Source organism: Molossus molossus, unplaced genomic scaffold (assembly GCF_014108415.1).
Source record: "Molossus molossus isolate mMolMol1 unplaced genomic scaffold, mMolMol1.p scaffold_m16_p_6, whole genome shotgun sequence".
Lineage (NCBI taxonomy): Eukaryota > Metazoa > Chordata > Mammalia > Chiroptera > Molossidae > Molossus > Molossus molossus.
The window spans coordinates 21016876-21043252 of record NW_023425399.1 but is presented as its reverse complement, the minus strand read 5'-3'; the positions used below and the strand labels follow the sequence as shown (position 1 = coordinate 21043252).

Genomic DNA, 26377 nt, shown 5'->3' with positions numbered 1-26377 from the left:
GTGATTATGAAAATAACTCATAGAAAAACAGGTAACATGAGAAGCATCGGAATTTCTTTCTCTTATTTTTAAGGCACAGAAATAGATTTATCACGTAGATAATTTGTGCCTTCTATTGTCTACAATAATAAATTTAAAACCATTTGAATAAGAACACAGTGCTACTTTCTTTCTAGTATCCATTATGTTCAGATTGCAGAAATCTTTAAATGAATTAAAAGATGTTCTGATGTATATATAAATTATAACCAGCCCTTTTCATGGCTAGCATTTGCTGGATATCTATCTGTATCACTTTATATGGTTATATTCAGAGTATTTTTTTCAGGTGTGGTAAAATATTTCTGAAGTATAACTATTTACTGAATTTAACTATTTCATTATGGATTCTAAATAAAATTAAAGTATTATTTAGAATATTACTATGATGAATATTTTTAAACTTCAAACTTGCAATTATAACTGGGCAAGCAAGAAGAATCTGAATTAGTATTTTGAAAATAAAGTTAAAGATTTATTTGACTCAGTAAGTGAGCTCTGTGCATATGAGATCTTGTTTTCCTCTGTTTTTTATATATCAAATGATCTATAATTAGCATGAAGTCTCACAATTCGTGGTTAAACATTACTGAATCTAAAGTCATAATTCAAAGTCTACTTGTTTCTGTAAGCAAAGATAAAAGTGAATAATAAAAATGATAGGTCATTTTAAATGGTGAGAGTTGACTTAAGTCATTTTTATATTTCAGCAACTGGCCATGCCACAGCACATAAAGATTACAGTGACAAGAAAAACGTTGTTTGAAGATTCTTTTCAGCAGGTACTGTTTAATCCACTCAATAGATCACTCCCTGACTGCCAGCCCAAAACCATCTTTTGGTGTTGGCAGTTTAAACAGTTAGTAACTCTTTAAGTTGCAGTCTTTGAATTTTTAAGTCTAATCTCACTGCCAATTACTTTAGTACTTTAAATTTAGGAACACGCAGATAGTTGTGTGTGTGTTTTGTGTATGTGTTATGCTTTTGAAATTTCAGTTATTTTATGATTAGTGAGTTTCAGGTTTCTACTTCTAAGCTAATTGTTTGATTTGAAATAGATACTTAAGTAAGAAAACAGGCTTTTGGTAGACAAAAGTCTGGAAATATCCATATGAACATTAATGGATAAGTAGAAAAGGAGTGGGGAAAACCTTATAGTTTTTATAGTTCTATAATACTTGCATTTTCGCAATAAGCATGGTAACTCTTGTAAATAACTTTTTTTTTTAATGTAGGAAAGAAATTGGTCATTAGTTCCAATATGTAAAAAAAGATGTTTGCAGCCTTGGCCTGTGTGGTTCAGTTGGTTGAGTGTTCCGTGCACCAAATGGTCACTGGTTTGATTCCTGGTCAGAGCACGGGCCCAGGTTGCCGGCTGGATTCCCAGTAGGGTCATGCAGGAGGCAGCTGATTGATGTTTCTCTCTCTCTTTCTTTTTCTCTCCCTTCCTTTAAAATCAACAAAAGTAATTTTTTCATTGTGATAGCTACAACTTCAAGAAGTGGCACACTGAATGTAAAGGAAAAAGATATTGTTTGAGATAGTTGACAGTAGCTGGCTACTTCCTTTCAGAAACAGTTATGTTGATTTCTTAATGGAACCTCAGTTATTAGCATTGAAAGGGGAAAGCCAGTTAGCATCCTGCTAAATAGGAGCAGATAGCTTTTTAGCAGCAGAGCTTGACTAAGACTATTTAGCGAATTATGAGTCATTCCCTTGATCTGATGTGAGTTTCCTAATTTACTCACTACTCCAGTTGTTGACCTTTTTCTAATTTTCATATTCATAACCACTATGTAGTTACTAAGTATGCAGTCTCTGGTGGGCCAGTTTCTTGGAACATAACTTGTCTATAGCAGTGCTGAAAAGATGCAAAACATGATTAAATGTCCCGTTATGTTCCCTTTATCTTTTGACTTCTGAAACCAGAGGCTTTCACAGAATGACAGACCAGATGGTGTTAAAACAGTTGCCTAAAATTATCATCTTATATTTGACACTTGTTGAATTAAATATAAAATTAAACCTTGAGAAAAATTTGATTGCTTTGGAAGAATAACAAATATGATAACAAAATTAGCTACATATTTTTTTCATAACTGTTGGATAAAGTTTTGGATAGTAAGTGTTTTAATTAACATTGCACAACTGCTTATGAGGGAAATTTTTTTTTCCTTCATACTAGCATTTGCTAAAGGATAATATCTAAAAATATTTTTTTCCGGGGAGCAGTGAATCCCCAGATATCACACATAGGGCAAGGTAACAACCATAAAGTGATATATCTGTTTTGTGGGAATTGAAAGAAGCCCTGGTGTAAACAAGTTAGTTACTGAGCCTCTCTGGGTATTTAAATGTGAGAGTTTGTTTATATCATTTCATAAAATAGGCATTGTATCAAATGCTTTCTCTCTCTTTTTTGGGCCCTTTCATTTCTCTTCTAAGAGTAATTAATATTTGTAATGTTCTGTGGACCCCATTGTTAGCAGGTAATTTAAATAGTTTTACAAAGAAAGAACCCAAACAACCTATTTATTGTAGCTCAGTAATGGTACTGTCCTTCAAAGATGAAGATGATCTTATTAACTGCTACAGTGGGACATGAAATTTGAGTAGTTTTCCAGATGTTTAAAAGTTTCTGAGAATGAGTCTCCAAAGTTAACTATATTCTCTCTGCAGCCACTAGTTTTTCTTTCCAAGTTGGCCCTTTTAGCTATTAAATCCCATTTACCAAACAGAACCGAAAAAGCACCTATCTCTGACCATGCCCACAGTTACTGCTCTTAGCAAGTGAGAGAAGTAACTTTATAAGTCAATAGTAGGATCATTTAAAAGAAAATTAATATGTATAAAGTATATAAATATAAATGAAACATTAATGTATTTTCTGTATGTGTGGTGTTGATTAGATCACAAACACAATTATATGTCAAGGGGAATTTGTTACCTATAATGAAGATTTCAAACCTGAAAGTGATAGAATGATGTTTCAACAACCGGTTTTACCAATTCTTTTACTTTATTGTTTTGTAGATAATGAGCTTCAATCCCCAAGATCTGCGAAGACGTTTGTGGGTGATTTTTCCAGGAGAAGAAGGTTTAGATTATGGAGGTGTAGCAAGGTAGTGATACTATGAATACTCAGAACTTAGTTCCTTTCATACAAAGGTATCATTACACTTTGCTTGCAAGTATTATTTCTCAATCTTATATTTCAGGAAAATGAAATGTAGGAAATTTTTGTACCTTTATTATGCAGCAGCTATAGAATTTCAACATTAATTGAGAAGGTAACTCTGAGGTACTGCCAGTTGGTTTCACCCACATCACTCATTTAATCCTCAGAATAACCCTGTGAGATAGAATTTTACAGGTAATCGTGAAGTTTAGAGACTCACCTAAGGCACATAACTAAGTTGTAAAACCTTGAATGTAAGTTTTGCATCATAACCAGAAACCAGTGTTACATCTATTACCTCATGTCTATTCCACAGAGCATATAAGGCTCTACTGTAATCAGGTCATTTTCCTCATCACAGATTAGATAATAGTCACTCAATTCCCAACTGAGATTAACATATCTGTTTTAAGACTAGAAGCTTTATAAAATAGGAGTTAAAATATTTAAATCTGGTTTATTAATAGTGGAGTCTCCAGTCAAATCCTAGAAGGTAGACTGAAGCAAACAATTGCTTTGCTTATTCCATAACAGTTTATCATATCAAGTTAAAATTTGCATAGCCAGTGGCAGTGAAGAAAGGCAAGGACTTTGGAGTCAGGACTGGATTTGAATCCTTTTTCTGCACTCACTAGTATGACCTGTGACAAATATTTTTTTCTGTAAAATGACCTAGTGTACTCACTAACTGGTGACTACAATTAGTGCTCTTTTATTTATCCCATTTCAAAATGTATGAAGTACCCACAGGTAAATAATAAATATGAGTAGAAACATTTAATTTTGTACAGGTTAAAGATAATTTAGGAGGAGGTTATTTATTCTTTTTTTCTTTTTTTTTTTTTTTTTATCCTCACCCGAGGACATTTTTCCATTTTTTTTTTTTGTTCAGATAGAGCGGGAGGGAGAGAGAGGAAGAGAGAGAGAGAGAAACATCGATGTGAAGGGACACATCGAGTGGCTGCCACCCGCACAACCAACCAGGGCCGGGGACAAACTGCAACCAAGGTACGTGCCCTTAGCGGGAACCGAATCCGGGTCTCTCTGTACCGCAGGCTGACGCTCCAACCGCTGAGCCAAACCGGCCAGGGCTATTTATTCTTAATTAGAAAATGAATTAGCATTAAAATATAAGCAGCATTACTACCAGAGGCCATGAAACTAGCAGGAAAACAGATCTCAGACACAAGATTATATCACATGTATTGCCCCACATCTGCTGTTCCTACTGTTCTATCAGACATACCTACGTTACATAATTAGTACCTGTAATCTTATGTTAATATTGGTTGGTATTTTCACAGCATTTAAATTTGAGTTTCTCGGAGCACTTTCCTAATGAATGAGTGGCTTGAATTAAGTGTTTTATTGCCTCTGAATTCTGTTGTTTTTCATATTTGTCTAGGATTTAGAGAGCAGTGGTACTTGAGGATCACTGTGGGACTTAGAAATAGATGGAATAATATTAGACTTGTTTCAGCTGGTCTAACCACATGGATCAATTAGTGAAGTTTAGACTTGACTGTGTATAGTATTTTATTGATTCTAAGACTGATTTTTTCATATTTTAATATCTTTGAAAGTGGGATGTGTAGCACAATTATAATTAGTGGTTGTCTTTAATGTTGATGGTGTCTTAGGTTCTTTGAAATATAATAATTAGCAGTGTGTAGATGTCATCTCTATAAAGTAGATGTCAGTTTGAACAGAAGCAGTAAAATCAGCATGGTAGATTAGGAAACTATCACCAGGAGTATAGATTTCTAACTTTGTAGCACTGCACTTTAATTTGTTGGCATGGTTACTTAGATGATTTTTCACCCAAAATTTTCTTTTTATTGCAGAGAATGGTTCTTTCTTTTGTCACATGAGGTGTTGAACCCAATGTATTGCCTGTTTGAATACGCAGGGAAGGATAACTACTGCTTGCAGATAAACCCGGCTTCTTATATCAATCCAGATCACCTGAAATATTTCCGTTTCATTGGCAGATTTATTGCCATGGTAAGTACAGGTGGAAAACTGTGTTTACTTTGCTAACTCGGCAATCCGAAAGCATTGTTTCTTTAATTTTCTCATTTGAGATGTTCTCATCACTAAGACATTTCCAAAATTGGGTTTTGTTTTATTTGTCCTTTTTCTAGAAGTGTACCATAAGAAATCATATAACAGGGGAGCCCTTTTTAAATGAAGAACTTGTCTAACATTCTGAAATATAATGAATATTATAAAATTATCTTAAATGGTATTGTGTTTTGTTTTGTTTTGCATAGGCTCTGTTCCATGGGAAATTCATAGACACAGGTTTTTCCTTGCCATTCTACAAGCGTATCTTGAACAAACCAGTTGGACTCAAGGATTTAGAATCTATTGATCCAGAATTTTACAATTCTCTCATCTGGGTTAAGTAAGTTTGTTTCCATTTATTTTATCAAAATATAGTCTATGTGCTTTCATTATGATATTGATATATACATTTGAAGCATGTAATTGGTTTATTTAATTTAAATGGTCTACATTAAACCTGTCTCATTATTCAGTAATGTAAATTTTAAAATATATTCAAGATCTTTGGCAAAAATATGATGGCTTTAGAGCATAATTTTTAAATTTTCTTGTTATTTTGATGTAATTAATAGTAATTTTAATAGTAATTGTTTAAAATCATAGTCCTTTAGTTAAAAACTTTTTATATGTTTGAATTAGTATAATAAATAGTGTTAATTTTATTTGTGCAGAGAAAACAATATTGAGGAATGTGGTTTGGAAATGTACTTCTCCGTCGATAAAGAAATTTTAGGTGAAATCAAGAGTCATGATTTGAAACCCAATGGTGGCAATATTCTTGTAACAGAAGAAAATAAAGAAGAATATATCAGGTGAGAGAGGATGCTCCTTTTGACATAGTTTAGCCTTTTTATTGGACTACACCATGTTAATAATTGCCAGGTAATACTAGAGGGCAATGTTTTAAGAAATAATTTTTTGCTTTTTTACTAATCATTATGAGAACTGATCTTATTATTTTTTTTCTTTATTGATTTTAGAGAGAGAGGAAGGGGGAGAGAAAGAGAGATAGAAACACTGATGAGAGAGAACATCGATTGGCCGCTTCCTTCATGCCTCCCACTGGGGACTGGGCCCACAATCTGGGCATGTGTCCTGATCGGGAATAAAACCAGTGACCTCTTGGTGCATGGGTAGATGCTTAACCACGGAGCAACACCAGCCGGGCTGATCTTATTTTATTTTATTTATTTATTTTTTTATCCTCACCTGAGGACTCTTTTTTTTTTTCATTTATCTTCAGATAGAGAGGGAGGAAGAGAGAGAGAAACATCGATGTGAGAGAGACACATTGAGTGGCTGCCACCCACACGACCCCAACCAGGGCCCGGGGACAATCTGCAACCGAGGCACGTGCCCTTAGCGGGGACTGAACCCGGGACTCTGGTCTGCGGGCTGACACTCTTAACTGCTGAGCAAAACCAGTCAGGGCTGATCTTATATTATTAAGGACACAAATGGTCACCTTTTCTACCTTATTCAGTGTTGAAAGAGGAACAAGGAAATGGCTATGGGAAGTCAAAAGAGGAAGACGTCATTCCATCTAGTTTTAATCATAGAGCAAGTAGCCGATGGTATTTCGGTTGAGCCTTTCACTTATATAGAAATGAGAGCAAAATTTATGAGCAGAGAAATGGAGGCTGCAATGCACAAATCACAGACAGTATCAGAGAAGAGTATCCATGGTGTGTGAAGTACTGTCAGGCAGATCTGAGTTGATACTCATTCTGCCATGTCCTGCATTTCAAAAGCCAAAGAAAATTGAGGAATCTTTAGAAGGTGTAGAGGCTAGTAAATTATGATAACCATTAAAAGAATATAGTTAGCCAAGTGGTAGATTAGAAGCCAGATTATAAGAAATTAGGGCTAAATTCAGTAGACCATCTGAATTTTGTCTTCAACAAGTCTCATAACAAAACAATGAGAGGAAGAACAGATGTTTGTGGAGGCAGCAAGATAGAGTGACTGTCCTGCAGGTAATTAAAATTAAACCTTACAAAGAATTAGTGTAGTGGGTGTTAGTGGGTTTTATGCCCCCTTCCTGGTATAGTATCAACTTAACCAGAATTTTGAAGATTTATGAAGTGATAGAAAAGAATTTTGGTTATATAAAACTTTCACTTTTTTCTCAAAAGTGGGAAATTTAATGGTAGAAGTAGTGGTAGAACACTCTTTTAAATACCAAGTCTGTAATCACTATGCCATGTAATATGTTATTGAAAAGAATCTCAAATTTATATGCAGATATTTTCATGGGGGATATTATAATATCAGGTAACATTTATAAGTAGATGATTGTTTATCCTTTCCTATGCTTTGCATTGGTTCATACTTTTAGTCTCAAGAGTTTTTAGTTCATTCACATATTCTCAACACTAATTCAGGGTTAGATATCACATATCTGCTTCTTCTTGAGTTCTAGTTTCTGGTTAGCTTGCATACTTTCTATTTTTTAAATATTAATGTATTCATTCCAGCTTTTTTTATGATTAGTATTTTCATGGTATATCTTCCTCCATCTATTATTTTCATCCTCTGTCTTTGTATTTAAAACACTTTTCTTAGCAGCAGCATATTCTTGGGTCTTGCTATTTTTATCCAATTTGATAATCTTTACTTTTTACTTTTTAATTGTACTGTTTAGTACTTTTACATTTAATTACATTACTGATGATTGGACTTAAGTCTGCCACCTTGCTATTTGTTTCTTATTTTTTCCAATTTTCTTTGTTTCTCTTTTTCTACCTTCTTTTGCATTAATTTTTCTTTTTCTTTTTCTTTTTCTTTTGGTTAATTATACCTCTAATTTTTTTAGGAAGTGCTCTAATGATAATATGAATCCTTAACTTATCCCTTATAATTAATATTTGATTAACATTAATATTATATATAATAATATAACATAATTAATATCACACTACTTATACTTTATAAGAGACTCATTATAGTATAATTCCATATATTTCACTCCAGTCATTTGTGCTTTTTGTTGTTATATATTATTTCTTATGTTATAAACCCATAATACCTTTAGTCTTGCTTTAAGCAATCAATAGATTTTTAAGTAAATTAAGAAAAAATAGTTTTTTATATTTACATTATCATTTTCAGTTCTCTTCATTTCTTCCCACAGATGTATTTTTCCATATGGGATAATTTCCTTTCAACTTTAAAATCTTGCTTTACCATTTATCTTAGTGGGTATTTGGCAGTAAATTCTCACAGATTTTATCTGAAAACATGTTTATGTCATATTCAGTTTTGAATGATACTTTCACTAGATTTAGAATTCTAGGTTTATAGGGTTTTTTCCCCTCCTTATTTTTTATTATTTTGTCATTGTTAATCTCCTCCCCTTTTTTAGAACTTCCAATAATGTCATTTTATTGTTGGCCTCTATTGTTTTTTATGAGCCATTATTTTTTTGAATGACGTGTTTTTTCTGTGGCTTTTCATACATTTTCTCTTTAATTTTGGTTTTTAACATTTTGACTCTGATATAATTGTGATTTCTTGTATAAACATTTTTCCTGCTTGGCGTTTCTGAGCATGTATCTGTGATTGATGCCATTTCAGCATTGGTGGACTATTGAGGCTTTATCTCTGGATGTTCTTTTTGCTTATTCTCTTTCTACATACTTTAGAGACCTCAGTTATATATATATATATATTTTTTTAACCTTTGATATCATCTCATGGTTCTCAGATGCTGTATATGTTTTTTTATCTTCTCTATTCTTCAGTTTAGATCATTTTGATTGATCAGTCTTTGAATTCACTTCTCTTAAGCTCATACTATGAAATTTTCATTTCATAGGTTCTGTAATTTCCATTTAGTTCTTTTAAGAGTTTCTCTGCTGCCCTGTCCTGTGTGGCTCAGTTGGTTGGAGGGTCGTTCCCTACACCTAAAGGTGGCAGGTTTTGGATTTGATCCCCGGCCGGGGCACAATTGATCAATGTTTCTCTCTCACATAGATGTCTCTCTCTCTCTTTTTCTCCCTCTCCCTTCTGCTCTAAGATTAAGTTTTTTTTTAAAGTGTTTCTCTGCTGAGAATCTCCATCTCTTTACTTATTTTGTCCATCTTGTTCTATAAATTCTTTAATATATCTTTAATAACTTTTTTATTTTTATTTTTATCCCCACCCAAGGATATTTTTTGCATTTATCGTCAGATGGAGGGAGAGAGAAACATTGATGTGAGAGAGACACATCGACTGGCTGCCACCCACACGACCCCAACAGGAGCCAGGGATAAACTGCAACCAAGGTACATGCCCTTAGCGGGAACTGAACTCGGGACTCTGTGGTCCGCAGGCTGACGCTCTAACCGCTGAGCCAAACCGGCCAGGGTTTTAGTAGCTTTTTTAAAGTCTTTATCTGCTAACTTCAACATTGGGCCATCTGTGGGCCTTATTCTATAGACATTTTCTCTTGATTATAGGTCATATTTTTCTGCTTCTGCATATGTAGCCATTTTAAATCATTTTTTCTCTGGCCTGTTTGGCTTGACTGTTAGAGCATTGGCCTGCGAACTAAGGAATCACAGGTTTGATTCCGGTCAAGGGCATGTACCTCACTTGTGGTTTGATTCCCTGGCCCTGGTCACTGTTATACAGGAGGCAACCAGTCGATGTGTCTCTCTCACACTGATGTTTCTCTCTCTCTCCTTCTACCCTCCCACTTTATCTGAAGATAAATGAAAATAAATATTTTTAGGTGAGCATTAAAAAATAAATCATTTTTTATTTTTCAATTACAGTTGACATATAATATTAGTTTCAGGTGTACACCCCAGTGATTAGACATTATATAACTTAGTAAGTGATCATCCCAATAAATCTCATACCCAGCTGGCATCATACATAGTTACTAGAATATTATTCACTATATTCCCAATACTGTACTTTTATATTCGATAACTACCAATTTCTAGTTCTTAATCCTTTCACCAATACTGTACTTTTATATTCGATAACTACCAATTTCTAGTTCTTAATCCTTTCACCTTTTTCACCCAACTCCCTTTCAACCTGGAAACTATCAAAATGTTCACTGTATCTGTGAGATACACACCAAAAAACACATTTTAAATTTTTGTCGTTAATTCTCACCCAAGGATATTTTTTCCATTAATTTTTAGAGAGAGGAAGCGGGGGGGAGAGAGAACAAGAGAGAAACCCATGTGAGAGAGACACATAGCTTAGTTGCCTCCTGCATGCACCCTGATCAGGGCCAGGGATTGGATCTGTAACCCAGGTACATGCCCTTGACTGGGAATTGAACCCATGACCCTTTGGTGCACATGCCGATGCCCTAACCACGGAGCTACACTGGCCAGGGTTAATTTTGGTTTTTAGATTCAGTTGTTGCTAGATACGTATTTATTGCCATTTTATTGTTCATATTTTTTATATTTTTTCTTCTTCTTAAATAAGACTCATTAACATTTTATGTAATACTGGTTTATTGGCTATGAAATCCTTTAATTTTATCTTGTCTGGGAAGCTCTTTATCTGCCCTTTGATTCTAAATGATAGCTTTGCTGAGTAGAGTACTTTTAGTTGTAGGTCCTTGCTTTTCATCACTTTTGAGTATTTCTTGCCACCCCTTCTGGCCTGCAAAGTTTCTTTAGAGAAATCAGCTGACAATGTTTTAGGAAGTCCCCTGTAGGTAACTAACTGCTTTTCTCTTGCTGCTTTTAATATTTTTGGTTCAATTTGTTTTGGACTCTGTGCGCTTCCTCGACTTCTATGTCTGTTTCCTTCACCAAGTTAGGGAAGTCTTCTGTCATTATTTTTCTTTTCTCTCTTTTTTTAATATTTATCCTCACCTGAGGACATTTTTTGCATTTATCTTCAGATAAAGCGGGAGGGGGAGAGGAGGGAAGAGAGAGAGAGAGAAACGTGAGAGAGACACATCAACTGGTTGCCACCCACACGACCCCAAACAGGTTGGGGACAAACCACAACCTAGGTACATGCCCTTAGCAGGAACCAAACCCGGGACTCCTTGGTCCGCAGGCTGACACTTACTGCTGAGCCAAACCGGCAGGGCTCTGTCATTATTTTTTGAATAGGTTTTCTGTTTCTTGCTTTCTTGCTTTCTTCCGGCATTCCCATGATGCAAATGTTATGCTTGAAGTTGTCCGAGAGGCTCCCTATACCAGCCTCTTTTTTTTGATTCATTTTTCTTTTTGCTGTTTTGAGTGTTTTTTGCTTTCTTATATTCCCAATTGCTGATTTTATTTTTGTTGTCATCTACTCTACTCTAGAGTCCCTGTAAATTATTCTTTATTTTAATTAGTATATCCTTCATTTCTGACTGGTTCTTCTTTATGGTTTACATGTCCATTTTTATGCTGTTGAAGTTCTAAGTTTGTTTACTATTTCTCTAAGTTCATTGAGCATCCTTATAACCAGTGTTTTTTTGTTAATCCTCACCTAGAATATTTTTCCATTGACTTTTAGATAGAATGGAAAGGAGGAAGGGAGGGAAGGAGAGAGAGAGAGATTAATTGATGTGGGAGAGAATTGTTTGCCTCCCACATGATCCTGACCCAGGCTGGGGATGGAACCCATGACCCTTCGGTCCTCGGGCTGATGATCTAAATGCTGAGCCAAACCTGCCAGGGCATAACCAATGTTTTGAACTCTGCTTCTAGTAGATTGCTTGTCTTCATTGTTTTTCATTAATTTTCTGGAATTTTGTTCTGTTCTTTCATTTGGAACATATTTCTTTGTCTCCTTATTTTGACAGCCTCCCTGTATTTGTTTCTATGTATTAGGTAGAGCTGCTACATCTCCCAGGCTTGCTAGAGTGGCCTGATATAATAGGTGTCCTGAAGGGTCCAGTGGCACAGCCTCCCCATTAACCTGAGCTATGTGCTCCAGGTGCACTCTACCCACTCACCCTCCTCATGTGGGCTGTGTACACCCTTCAGTTGTAGTTGAGCCTTGATTGCTGTTCATATGATAATGGGAGGGTACCCCTCATCCCCCAGGCCAATGGGCTGCAAGGACTGGTTGTGACGGGTCAGCTATGCAGGGGCCCACCCTATGGAGCAGGACTTATTTCAGTGGGCAGTGGGTCTCTGGTGCCCACTGAATCACCATGAGTGTGTTGTTTGTGGAGGTGATTAGGTGGTGCTTCAGGTGTGGTCTGAAGCTTCCAGGTAGCTCTAGGCCACCTGGCATGAGCTACAAATTGATCTGCTGATGGCTGTTTTTTTTTGGTTTGTTTTTCTTTGATGGCTGCTATTTTTGCTGTGCCTAAAGGTGTCCAGCAGAGGCCAACCTGTGAACCAAGGCTGGCTGCTGCTAGTGCCAGATCTGGGACCACTTAATAAGAGTATGGGGGCAACTTCAAGGCTAGATGCTGCTTGAGAGATTTTAGGAAAATCTGAAGCATGAGCCAAGAAAAGGCGTTTGTATGGAAAAGCCACTGGAAAGGGTTTGGGTGGGCCCACAATTTGGAGTGGGACAGGTTTTCAGGGAATCACCACATCAGGGTGAACTGATAGCCAGGTTGATAGAGACTCAAATATTGCACCTGCCTGCTGGCTCTCTGGGGGAAGGGCTCAGAAAAATAACAATGGCCTCTGCTGGTACTTCTATCTGGGAAAAGTACCTGCCCCTCCAGCTCTTGCCCTCATGTCAGGCAGTTCAGTTCCTCTACATATGTCCCTGGTGCCTTTCAACCTGCTGCCACAGCACTGGAACTCAGAGGGAGGGAGTAAGTTTGTTCTTGGGCTCTTTAAGAGGAGAACTAGCCCTGTCTAGTGTGGCTTATTTGGTTGGGTGTTGTCCTATGCACTGAAAAGTTGCTGGTTCGATTCCTGATCCTGGCACATGCCTGAGTTGTAGGCTCAGTCTCTGGCAGGGGGCATGCAGGAGGTAACCAATCAGTGTTTTGCTATCACATCAATGTTTCTCTCTTTTCTTCTTTCTGGAAAAAAATTTTTTTTTTTAATCTTAAGAAAAAAAAAGAAAGAGAGAGAGAGAGAATCCCCACTGGTTTTTACAGCCTGAAGTTATAGGGACTTCTCTCCCTGGCACTGGAACCCTGGGTTCAAGGGCCTGGTGTGGGGCTGGGACCCTTTGTTTATCATAGGGGACCTTCACAAGTGACATATCCCTCCACATTTTTATCCCACATGGGTGTAGGACCAGCCTGTTCCCTGTCTCTGCCCCTCTTACCAATCTCAATGTGGCTGCTTCTTGATAATCCTTAGTTGTATGACTCCATTCAGCTAGATTTCGGGTGTTTCTGTGTTTTGTAGTTTAGGTGTACTCGTTTTGATATGGTTGTGGGAGGATACACGTAGCACCTTTATCTATGTCACCATCTTGTCTGGAAGCCAATATTCTATTTTGTTTTTGTTTGTTTTTTATTGTGGATGATGCTTGGTAGAGACTTTGGCTTATTTTTCTTACTCTGAAGAACACTGAGTGTCGTTTTGACAATTAAATTAAACAGATCACATTGATCCTATGGAAGCTAGCTAGATCTGGTCTATTTCCATTTTGCCTTTAATCCTAAAACATAACCATTATTCCTAGAATATGTTTCTTATTCCTTGCAGTGGAAAGTCCAAGGGGTTTACCTTTGTGGTATATAAACGCCTAAATTCTGTCCCTCTGGGATTAGGTAGCTGCAAAGATTTAAAGTACTTTTTTTTTCTGTGCAGATTTGGAACTCTATTTGTTTACTTTTCTGGGATTTCCCCATAGTAGCTTTGGCAGCTTCAAGCTCCCAACTTCATTTACCTCTGCTCAATAAGATTGTTCCCTCTGTGCTCTATAAACAGGGAAGTGCCCTCAGGGGAAAGCCTATTAAATGTGGATCTGCTCCAGTGTAGGAACCTCCTTTAAGAATCTTTGTGACACCTTCAAACAACTTTTTATAATTTTCCCAGAGTTTATAATTGTAATTACCAGGAGGATTAGTCTAATACAACCTACACTCCCATTTTCCAAAATTTCAGAGTGTTCAGGAAACTTGAGGTCTCAGTTGCCTTAAGCTTTCATCAAATAATCAAATGAAATACCTAAAATACGTATCTGTTTGCTCATTAAAATTTTTAAAAATATTATGTAATAAAATAGGGAAAAAAGTTTATATTTGTTGTGATTTTTAACTTTGTTCTGTCTTAGCTATGTAACTATGTAGATGAAAATTAGAAGTCAAATTGTAATCTAGACTATTTAGTAGAAGAGAATTTTAATTAAAAATAATTTTCATTAAAAAAAAATGCAAGCCCTGGCTGGTTTGGCTCAGTGATTAGAGCGTCAGCCTGTGGTCTAGAGAGACCCAGGTTCGGTTCTCACTAAGGGCAGATTGCAGTTTGTCCCTGGCCCTGGCTGGGTCGTGCGGGAGGCAGCCATGCAATGTGTTCCTTTCACATTGATGTTTCTCTCTTTCTCTCTCTCTCTCTCTCTCTCTCTCTCCCTCTCTCCCCCCCCCCCCCTCCCTCCCTCCCACTCTATCTGAACAAAAAATGGAAAGATGTCCACGGGTGAGAATAAAAAATAAAAAAATTGCAAGGGGAAACCTGTTATTTAAAAGCTTATGAGACTTTTGCAATGTAGGAACTTTCTTTTTAGATTCTGATTCAAGCAATATATTTTAGAAATTGAATCAATAGAATTTCAGCACTGAATATTTTATATAAAATAATCACTTTCTTGGTGTAATAATAGAATTGTTATGTTTTTGTTTTTTTTAAAAAAAGACCTCATCATGTAGAGATATATACTAAAATATTTATATTTAAAATAAAATTATATCTAGCCCTGGCCGGTTTGGCTCAGCGGTTGGAGCGTTGGCCTGTGGTCCAGAAAGACGCGGTTTGGTTCCCGCTAAGGGCACGTACCTCGGTTGCAGTTTGTCCCCGGCCCTGGTTGGGATGTGTCCCTTTCACATCGATGTGTTTTTTTCTCTCTCTCTCTCCTTCCCACTCTATCTGAACAAAAAATGGAAAAATGTCCTTGGGTGAGGATAAAAATATAAAAAATAAAATTATATCTAGAGTATGGGTAGGGGCATAATGAAATAAGATTGGCATTATATTGAAGATGGGCTATCTATATATGGGTTTTATTATATTTAATATATAAAAGTTTTCATAATAGTGAAGTTTTTTAAAATTATTTTTGTACTCAGAATTTAAACGTAAAGTCTAAACTTCCTAATAGCTTTTTAAATATTTATTTACCAGAATGGTAGCTGAATGGAGGTTGTCTCGGGGTGTTGAAGAACAAACACAAGCTTTCTTTGAGGGTTTTAATGAAATTCTTCCCCAGCAGTATTTGCAGTACTTTGATGCAAAGGAGTTAGAGGTAATGAGTTTTTCTTCTTTCCTCTGCTGATAAATAATGCCTTCAGTTGTCTGCTTGCAATTCATTTTCCTATTTTGCCAGTGGCAATAGTATTTTTTATGCAGGCAGGATATTTTGAATCATATGTTGTTTAAAATGTCTGTAATTAACCAAATATATAAAATTATTACCAAAAAAAAGTATTACTATCAGAACTTCTCTACAATGAATGACTTATTTACCTATATCTGTGTATATATGACACATTGTAAACTCAACCTTTAGGAATATTGTAGATATAAATATTGATACACAGTTTATAAGCCAAAGCCTTCTGATTAATTTGTTTTTTTGAAAGTTATTTAATATTAGTCCTTTCTTATCTATGTTTAGCATTATTATATAGGTGGTATAATTACCTATAGAAATCATTTATCTTTTTCATCCCTAAAGGTTCTTTTATGTGGAATGCAAGAGATTGATTTGAATGACTGGCAGAGGCATACCATCTATCGTCATTATACTAGGACAAGCAAACAAATCATGTGGTTTTGGCAGGTTTGTCTCAGTTTATTTTTATTGACAAACACACTATAATTTTTAGAAATGTTTTTACCATGTATGAAAATAAGGTACAAAACAAAATGTACCAGTATGTTCAGGCCCCTCATTCCATCCATATTGAATATAGATTATAGTAGCAACTTTTTAAGACTATTGCCAACCAAGTTACACAACCTTGCACCTTTGCCCATAGTATAACTCCAGATGATAAAATGCTTTGGTATTTTAAAAAACTGTCTAAAGTATGATTTTCATCATTTATACCTCATTAATAATTACATAATGTTCAAAAGGCAAACTTAAGAAAGAGACTTGGTTTGGCATTATAATGGTGTCTCTTCAAAAAATGTCTGCTATATTACATGAAAAGGTTTTCAACATCACTAATAATTAGGGAAGTACAAATCAAAATCACAATGAGATACCAATTCACACCCATTAGTGTTGCTATTAGCAAAGAGAGAAAATAATCATCCTTGTTGAGGATGTGGAGAAATTGGAACTCTCCTGCATTCCTGCTGGGAATATGAAATGGTGCGCCACTGTGGAAAAGAGTTTGGTAGTTCCTCAAAAAGTTAAACATAGAATTAACATATGATCCAGCCCTGGCTTGTGTGGCTCAGTTGGTTGGAGTGTCATCCCAAAAGGTGGGGGGTTCGATTCCTGGTCAGGGCACATACCTAGGTTGTGAGTTTGATCTTCAGTCTGGGTGTATGCGGGAGGCAATTAATCGATGTTTCTCTTTCTCTCTCTTCCTCTCTCATCCTTCTTATCTCTCTAAAATTAACGGATATATCATTAGGTGAGGATTTAAAAAAAAAGAACACATGATCTGGCAATTCTACTCCTAGATATACCCAAAAGAATTGAAAGCAGGGACTCAGATACTTGTATACCTATGTTCATAACAGCATTATTCACAATAGCCAAAAGATGGAAGCAACCTAAGTGTCCATCAACAGATGACTAGATAAATAAAATGTGGCATATACATACAAAGGAATATTATCCAGCCTTTTAAAAAAAGTTAATTCTGACATAGGCTGCAACGTGGATAAACCTTAAGGATATTAGGCTAAGTGAAATAAGCCTGCCACAAAGGGAGAACTATTGCAGGATTCCACTTATATGAGGTACCTAGAATAGGCAAATTCATAGAAACAGAAAGTAGAATAGAAGTTACTAGGGGCTGGTGAGAGGAAAGATGGGGCATTGTGGAGATAAGTTTAATGCATTCAGAGTTTTTGTTTGGGATGATAAAAAAGTTCTGGAAATAGTGGTGATAGTTACACAACAGAGTTAATGTACTTCATGCCATTGAATTGTACACTTAAAATGATAAATATTTATGTTATCTATATTGTACCACAATGAAAACTGTTTTTTCATCCCTGGCCAGCGTGGCTTAGTTGATTGGAGTATCATCCTGTACACCAAAAGGAGGCAGGTTTGATTCCTGGTCAGGGCATATGCCCAGGTTGTGGGTTTGATCCCTGGTTGGGGCACATACAGGAGGCAGCCTATTAATGTTTCTCTGTGACCTTGATGGTTCTTTCTCTCTCTCTCTCTCAACTTCCCCTTCCTCTCTCTGAAATCAATGAAAAACATTTAAAAAAATTTTTTTAATTATTTTAATTTAAATTTCTGCTGTTCACATGGTCATAAGAAACACAGATGAGCTCAGCTGCTGAAACAAATAGGATTAGCATTTAAAAATACTTGACAGTAGTACAGTAGGTTAAAATTTATTTATTTATTTATTTATTTTTCCATTTTTTTTTTACAGAGTGGGAGGGAGAGAGAGGAAGAGAGAGAGAGGGAAACATCGATGTGAAAGAGACACATCGAGTGGCTGCCACCCGCACGACCAACCAGGGCCGGGGACAAACTGCAACCGAGGTACATGCCCTTAGTAGGAACCGAACCCGGGTCTCTCCAGACCGCAGGCGGACGCTCTAACCGCTGGACGCCAAACTGGCCAGGGCTAAAATTTATTTTTTATTGATTATGTTTTTATTGATTTTTAGAGAGGAAAGGGAGAGGGGAGAGAGGGAGAGAATCATCGATCAGTTTACTCCTCGCGCTCCCTGACTGGAGATCAAACCAGCGAGCTTTCAGTGCACAGGACAACAGTCAACTGAGCCACACTGGCCAGGGTGGATAAAAATTATTTACTGCCCCGCCAGTGTGGCTCAGTGGATTGAGCATCAGTCATCCCATGGACTGAGAGGTCGCAATTTGATTCCAGGTCAGAGCTTATGCCTGGGTTTCGGGCTTGATCCCCAGTAGGAGGCTTGCAGGAGGCAGCCGATCCATGCTTCTCTCTTATTATGTTTCTGTCTCTCTTTCTAAAAAAGAAAAATTTTTCTTTGCCAAAAAATATTTGGCTGAGCCAAAATACATGCTACAGGCTAGAAAGCATCCTCCAGAAACCTAATGTTTGAGTCAGAGTTATTATATAGGAGTTAAATGCCACATAATTCTGGCAACACTTAGCTGTACCTTAAAGCCTAAAGAACATTGAGAAAAGGAGGTTATTAGGGTAATCTGGATCATAATTCTGAGTTTTATTTCATTTGTTCATAAAATCAAAGTCTGTACTGCCTCAAGCTCTGTTTCCAATGTAACGATATGAATATCCTAAAAGACAGGTAAATCTAGGGTGGAGGAAGAAACTGTTGCCCTAGAACTGATCTTGAGATTACATGAATAGGGAGGTCTTGGGCCCAGGGCATCCTCTTTTTCTATCTCCCCATAAGGGTGTGATCCTAAGAGTTACATAGGGGAAGGTTGGTAGGCTTTGACAAACATGGAGAAGCTCCTCCATCCACAGTGGTGGATACAGTCATTATTATTTTGTGCATCTGACACTAGGAGCTCATTTAAGATTTGCAATAGGTATTTCTTTCATTTGTTTAGTATACTAAATATATGACCTATATATCTCTAAATGTGTTTTTAACAGTTTGTTAAAGAAATTGATAATGAGAAGAGAATGAGACTTTTACAGTTTGTTACTGGAACCTGCCGATTACCAGTTGGAGGATTTGCTGACCTCATGGGTATGTATATAGGATTACTTTTCCCATACAGAAAATTATTTATCACACTGCTGTTACATCAGTGTGTATACAACTTATCAGAAACAACAAAGATAAGTGTAGCTATTTTCTTAAATAGTCATAGTTAACCTGGATTTGTATAAACTTTTATTTATCTATTTATTTTATTTTTTATTTTTTGATACGTGCCCCTAGTGGGAACCGAACCCAGGACTCTGGTCTGCAGGCCGATGCTCCAACCACTGAGCCAAACCAGCCAGGGCTGTATAAACTGTTAAAACACTTTGTACTCCTTACCTCTAGGCATTTTAAACCTTTACACAAGACCCCACATTTTAACTCAGGATAGAATTCTTCTGTTTGTAAATCTATTTGTTTATTCAGTCATTGGCAAACAATTTTGTGTCTCCCGTGAGCCAGACACTGTTGATTGTATTATACTATATTTTCACGATGTGTTTGCCACTCTTCCCTGTTATACCCGAAGTTCCTTAATATATAGAGCCATATCTTCGTTTTATTTCTGGCATGTAGCATATTGCTTTCACATAGTCGTCACTGATTAAGGTGCATTGTTTTGAAAAGAATAACCATGAGAATATTTATTTTGCAACTAAATAATAAAGTAAATTCAAGTTTTCTTAAACATCAATGTGTCCAGTACCATAGGAGGATAAAAAAGTTGTGATCCGCCCTGGCCGGTTTGGCTCAGCGGTTAGAGCGTCCACCTGCGGTCCGGAGAGGCCCGGGTTCGGTTCCCGCTAAGGGCATGTACCTCGGTTGCAGTTTGTCCCCGGCCCTGGTTGGTCGTGCGGGTGGCAGCCACTCGATGTGTCCCTTTCACATTGATGTTTCCCTCTCTCTTTCTCTTCCTCTCTCTCCCTCCCACTCTGTCTGTACAAAAAATGGAAAAATGTCCTCGGATGAGGATTAAAAAAATAAATAAATAAATAAATAAAAATAAAACAAATATTATTTAAAAAAAAAAAAAAAGTTGTGATCCCTAAGCCTGCTTCAGCTGAAGCAAAGAGTCAGAATTAAAAGAACTAGGCAATTTTGGATGTAGTGTGAAACTAGTTTAAATGTCTTTAAAAGCCAGTCCAAATGAATTTGGACATTACTCTCAGGGTATTGGAAGTTATGGAAACTTTTCGAAGAGAGGAAAAACTTGCTGAAGCTTCATTTTATTTTTATTTTTTTTATTATTTTTTTTTATCCGCACCCGAGGACATTTTTCTATTTTTTGTTCAGATAGAGCGGGAGGGAGAGAGAGGAAGAGAGAGAGAGAAACATCGATGTGAAGGGACACATTGAGTGGCTGCCACCCGCACGACCAACCAGGGCCAGGGACAAACTGCAACCGAGGTACGTGCCCTTAGCGGGAACCGAACCCGGGTCTCTCTGTACCGCAGGCCGACGCTCCAACCGCTGAGCCAAACCGGCCAGGGCTGAAGCTTCATTTTAGGAAGATTTGATGGCAAGGCATAGCATGCATTAAAAGATGGGGAGAGTCCTGGCCGGCTTACCGGTTAAAGCGTTGGCCTGTGGTCCAGAGAGACCCGGGTTCAATTCCTGCTAAGGGGCACGTACCTTGGTTGCAGTTTGTCCCCGGCCCTGGTTGGGTCGTGCGGGTGGCAACTACTCGATGTGTCCCTTTTCATGTCGATGTTTCTCTCTCTCTCTCTCCCTCCCACTCTATTTGAACAAAATATCGAAAGATGACCTCGGGTGAGGATAAAAAAAAAAAGATAGGGAGAGCCCTGGCCACTTTGGCTCAGTGGTTGGAGCGTCAGCCTGCGGACCAGAGAGTCCTGGGCTTGGTACCCCCTAAGGGCACGTACCTCAGTTGCAGTTTGTCCAGGCCCCCGTTGGAGTTGTGTGGGTGGCAACTACTAGATGTCTTTCTCTATCTTCCTCCCCTCTCCCTTCTGCTCTGTCTGAAGATAAATGCAAAAGTGTCCTCGGGTGAGGATAAAAAAAAAAAAAAAAGATAGGGAGAGCCCTGGTTGTTGTAGATCAGTTGGTTGGGTGTAGTCTTGTGCACCAGGAGGTTACCCATTCAGTTCCCAGGCAAGGGCACATGCCCAGGTTGCAGGCTCCATCCCCTGTAGAGGGTGTGCAGGAGGCAGCTGACTGATGTGCTCTGCTATCACATTGATGTTTCTCTCAAAATCAATTAAAACAAAAACAAAAAATGATTGTGTGTAAAGGTATGCCCTATAGAATCTATAAGCACAAGCATTGTTAAAATTAATTAGGTTGTATACATTTTATAAAGTTTTAACCATTTTATAGTTAAATCAAGTTTTATCATGTAAGATAGCAGATTGTAGTTTCTCAGTTATGTTTAAAACTAAAAGTAAGCTATTTATGTGTTCTGTTATGTATGGTATTATTAATTACAATGTTCTATTATTCTGGCTAAAGAATGCTAAATAGCCCTGGCCAGTTTGGCTCAGCGGTTGGAGTGTCTGCCTGCAGTTCGGAGAGACCCAGGTTCAATTCCTGCTAAGGGCATATACCTCAGTTGCAGTTTGTCCCCGGCCCTGGTTGGTCGTGAGGATGGCAGCCACTCGATGTGTCCCTTTCACATCGATGTTTCCCTCTCCCTCCCACTCTATCTGTACAAAAAATGGAAAAATGTCCTTGGGTGAGGATAAAAAAAAAAAAAAAAAAGAATGCTAAATAGCCCTGGCCGGTTTGGCTCAGCTGTTAGAGAGTCAGCCTGCAGTACAGAAGAGATCTGGGTTCGGTTCCCGCCAAGGGCATGTACCTCAATTGCAGTTTGTCCCTGGCCCTGGTTGGTTCCTGTCCTTTTCGCGTTGATGTTTCTTTCTCTCTCTCTCTTCCTCTTTCTTCCTCCCACTCTATCTGAACAAAAAATGGAAGAATGTCCTCGAGTGAGGATTAAAAAAAAAAAAAAGAATGCTAAATAAAACTGCATTTTCTTCTCATAGGCAAAAAGGTTGTCAAAGTTTCACATTCATCAAAATCACGTGAAAGTTTGTTAAAACTTATTTCTGAGCCTCTCCCCAAGACTCTTTGATTCAGGCTTGGGATAGGGCCTGTAGTTTTGTGATTCTAAGTTCCCTGGTGATACTAATCTGATGCTGCTGTATTGGGGATCATAATTTGAAAACCATTGCATTATCAAACTGTTGATGATTTCACTATGTTTTAGGGAGCAATGGACCTCAAAAATTCTGCATTGAAAAGGTTGGGAAAGAAAATTGGTTACCCAGAAGTCATACCTGGTAAGTAAAATTAGAAAGAATAGAGAAAATAGCCTTTTCCAGTTTTGTAGATATTGAAGCCTATTTGAAATTAGAAATGAAATATTTTCCCCATTGCATTGAATTATTTTAACAGCTTTATTGAGGCATAATCTACATACTACAAAACTTACCCATTTTAATTTAATGATATTTTGTAGATTTACAGAGTAGTAACCACCACTACAATCCAATTTTAACATATTTCCATAACCCCAAAACAATTTGCCCATTTACAGTCAATCCCTCTTCCCACCCTTGAGGGTTTTTTTTAAATGTGTGATAGTTAGAAAACATTTAACTCTTCTCTATAGGCACAAGAAGAAATCAATTCTAGATAGCTATCAGAAGAGCTACTTTCTAACATGGTGAACAGAAATATTATTTGCTCATAAATGAAGTTTAAAAACATTTCCAAAAATGTATAAAACTAAAAACCAACTGTAATCTTAACTCAAATACAGTATGTTGGAATTCGACCTAAAAGCTCAGCAATATTTGAACTTTATTTTGTGAGACATTTCTGTGGTCATATATGGACTTTGATGGATATTCTTTTATTGTCCCCATCTGTCCTTTTTGTTTTATTGTTTGTTCCTTTATATTTTCATACACGTACATGTGGTTTTTAAAAAATAACAACTTGGCCCCTTTCTTGAAAATCAATTAACAATAAATACACTGGCTTATTTCTGGATTCTCAGTTCTATTCCGTTCATCTCTATGTATATCCTTAATGGCAGTACCTCTGTTTGTCTTGGTTACTATAGCTTTGTAGTAAGTTTTGAATTTAGGAGGTATGCATCTTCCAACATTTTCAAGATTGTTTTGGCTATTCTTTGTGCTTTGGATTTCCATGTGAATTTTAGGATCAACTTGGCCATTTCAGCAAAGAGGTCAGGTGGGATTTTGATACACATCACTTTTATTTGTAGATCAGTTTTGGGGGAATATTGCCATCTTAACAGAATTTTGTCTTCCAATCATTGTACATGTGCGGTCTTTCCATTTATTTAGATCTTCTAAATTTTTTTATTTTAACAGTGTTTTATAGTATCCCATTATACAAGCCTTGCATTTCTTCTGTTAAATTTCTTAAGTATTTTTTCCTTTTTGAAGCTATATATGGAATTGTTTTTTAATTTCATTTTTATTGCTAGTAAATATAAATACAATTGATTTTTGTATATTTATCTTGTACACGTGTTTTGATTTGACTACTTGTCTCTTACATTTTTTGAAACCTAGAACGGACTATACTATTACACTGTTATGAACAGCTTATCTCAATCATACATGAGAACCAGCCTCAATACATTGTAAAGTTCCATGTTTTTATTTGCAAGAAGTAACAGAAGTAATCATTGTAAATTTAATATTAATACAGTCCAAAATTAGAAGATGCCCTTTAAAAACACAGCCAAGAATAGGACAAAGAAATTCATTCAATAGGAGAATATTAGATATCAGAGCAGAAAATTATTTCTTACTCTTAAAGTGGTATACTTTAAAACTTTTTTTTTTTTAATTCCTCACCCGTGGATATTTTATTTATCATCGGATAGAGTGTGGGAGGAGAGGGAGAGAGAGACAGAGAGAAACATCAACGTGATAGAGCCACATCAACTGGTTGCCTCCTGCATGACCCAACCAGAGCCAGGGACGAACTGCAACTGAGGTACATGCCTTTGACCAGAATCAAACCCACTACTCATTGGTCCGCAGGCTGACGCTCTAACCACTGAGCAAAAGCGGCCAGGGCTATTTAAAACCTTTTGATAAGAGATGTATGACCTACAAAGCCTAAAATAGTTACTATCTAGACCTTTACAAAGTTTGCTGACCAATGATCTAGATTGGGGGGGGGGGAGCATGAAAGGACTAACATTTTACTGAGTACCTGCTAAGCCACCAGACACTGTGCTATAATATATATATGCTTGTTTCTTCTTCACTGTACCCTAAGAGGTAACTACTGTTAATTCCTATTTTACCAAAGCGGAAATGAGACTCAAAAAGGTAATAGCATGCCCAACCACTGTGGCTTAGTGAACCAAGAGGTCGCTGGTTTGATTCCCAGTCAGGGCACATGCCCAGGTTGTGGGCCAAATCCCTTGGGGGCATGCAGGAGGCAACCAATCGATGTTCTCTCTCATCGATGTTTCTCTCTCTCTCTCTCTCCCCCTCTCCCTTCCTCTCTCTCTAAAATCAATAAAGAATTTTTTTCAAGTCTTTTTTAAAAAAGTAATAGCACTTGTTCAAAGGCCAAGGGGTCTCTCTCTCTCTCCCCCCCTCCCCTCTCCCCTCTCTCTCACTCTTTTCTCCCCCCAACACCCCCTCCACTCTCCCCCTTTCTTTCCCCCTCCCCCCTCCTTCTCTCTCTCCTCTCCCCCCTCCCTCTCTCTCTCCACCCCCATGAAGAAAAAAATAAATAAACTGAAAAAATAAAATAAAATTAAAAAAACAAAGGCCAAGGGATGGAGATGGGATTGACCCAGTTTTGCTTGACTTTAAAAACCAGCATTGTGCCCTGGCCAGTTTTGCTCAGTGGTTAGAGCATCGGCCTATGGACTGGAGAGACCTGGGTTTGGTTCCTGTTAGGACTGTACCTTGGTTGCAGTTTGTCCCCAACCCCAGCTGGGGTTGTGTGGGTGGCAACCAGTCAATGTGTCTCTCTCACATCGTTGTTTCTCTCTCTCTCTTCCTCCCTGTCTCCCTCCTGCTTTGTCTGAAGATAAATGCAAAAAAAAAAAAAACACAAAAAAAACCCAGCATTGTTATATACTACATTGCCCATATGATTCGTTGTATATTTCCTTTTCTCAAACTAACAATTCTTACTTTTAGTTTTAACCGCCTGGACCTACCACCCTATAAGAGCTATGAGCAACTGAAGGAAAAGCTGTTATTTGCGATTGAAGAAACAGAAGGATTTGGACAAGAGTAACTTCTGGGAACTTGTACCACCGAAGGACAAGAACTTACTTGCAATGTTTGTCCTTTTCCTACTCTGCCTGTTGCACATCTTGTTGTAAAATTGGACTGTAACTGTTTAGAAGGCTATCTGAGTATAAGTAAATTAATGTTATTAGTTATTGAGATTTATCTACCAGTGATTCTGGATTTTTACTCAGTGTTTCCAGAAATCAGATCTGCAGATGACTAGTCAAAACTTTACTTAACATGAGATTTAACACAACAATGAAATCTGATTCGTCTTATTCCACTAGATTGTTTCCTTAATTATGTATATGTGTATCAAAGGTCTCACTCTTCCTTTTACATTCTAGAACAATAACAAACATTTTAAACTCATGTATCTGTACTTTAAAACACTGCCATCCTAAAGCAGACTTTATGTGAGTGAAAGGATTGCCTCATCCAGAAATTGTTAGTATGAAGGGGGAGAGTAAGGCTCTCCCTCCTCAACTCTACATTTATTTTGTTTTTGTTTTTTTTATTCCATATACTCCAAGAAATATATGTAGTATGGTCTCTAAAAGTCCTAGTTTTTTTCCCTAAAGTCAAGACACTCTACCTTTTGTTGGTAGGGGAGAAAAAAATGCTGTTGCTTTGTCTTACAGAGCGAATGTCTGCCAACTGCCCATTCATTATATAAGTCTGAACTTTGGTAATATATGGCTATGGAAATTAAGCCTTCTATAAAGACTTCCTATAGAGGTGATTTCTCCTATTGAAATGTAGTTACCTGCAATATTTACTAGAGATTTATGAGATTAAATTAAGAGATAATGTAAGAAAATAGACTTTTCTGATTCTACATAATGCTTGATGATTCATTTAGGGACCTAGAAATATTGTGTGAAAATGTATAAATATCATCCAAAAGGCTTTCTGCCCTATATTTTTAAAATACA

General features: G+C 37.1%; 1 protein-coding gene across 10 annotated transcripts in view; it reads left to right on the top strand.

Annotated features, from left to right (window-relative positions):
• Positions 1 to 26107, top strand: part of ITCH (itchy E3 ubiquitin protein ligase) — a 125066-nt gene extending 98959 nt beyond the window's left edge. For 7 of the 10 annotated variants that reach the window (XM_036245842.1, XM_036245839.1, XM_036245840.1 and 4 more), the window contains 10 exons: positions 750 to 821; positions 3073 to 3161; positions 5062 to 5221; positions 5491 to 5624; positions 5956 to 6096; positions 15502 to 15622; positions 16055 to 16159; positions 19131 to 19227; positions 22409 to 22481; positions 25347 to 26107. In XM_036245842.1, coding sequence (XP_036101735.1) covers positions 750 to 821; positions 3073 to 3161; positions 5062 to 5221; positions 5491 to 5624; positions 5956 to 6096; positions 15502 to 15622; positions 16055 to 16159; positions 19131 to 19227; positions 22409 to 22481; positions 25347 to 25446 — 1092 coding nt within the window. In that variant the 3' untranslated portion in view covers positions 25447 to 26107. Of the gene's footprint in view, positions 1 to 749; positions 822 to 3072; positions 3162 to 5061; positions 5222 to 5490; positions 5625 to 5955; positions 6097 to 15501; positions 15623 to 16054; positions 16160 to 19130; positions 19228 to 21032; positions 21036 to 22408; positions 22482 to 25346 lie in introns of all 10 variants that reach the window. The other 3 variants (XM_036245844.1, XM_036245843.1, XM_036245846.1) reach the window with 2 other exon arrangements.
• Positions 26108 to 26377: the final 270 nt, after the last annotated feature.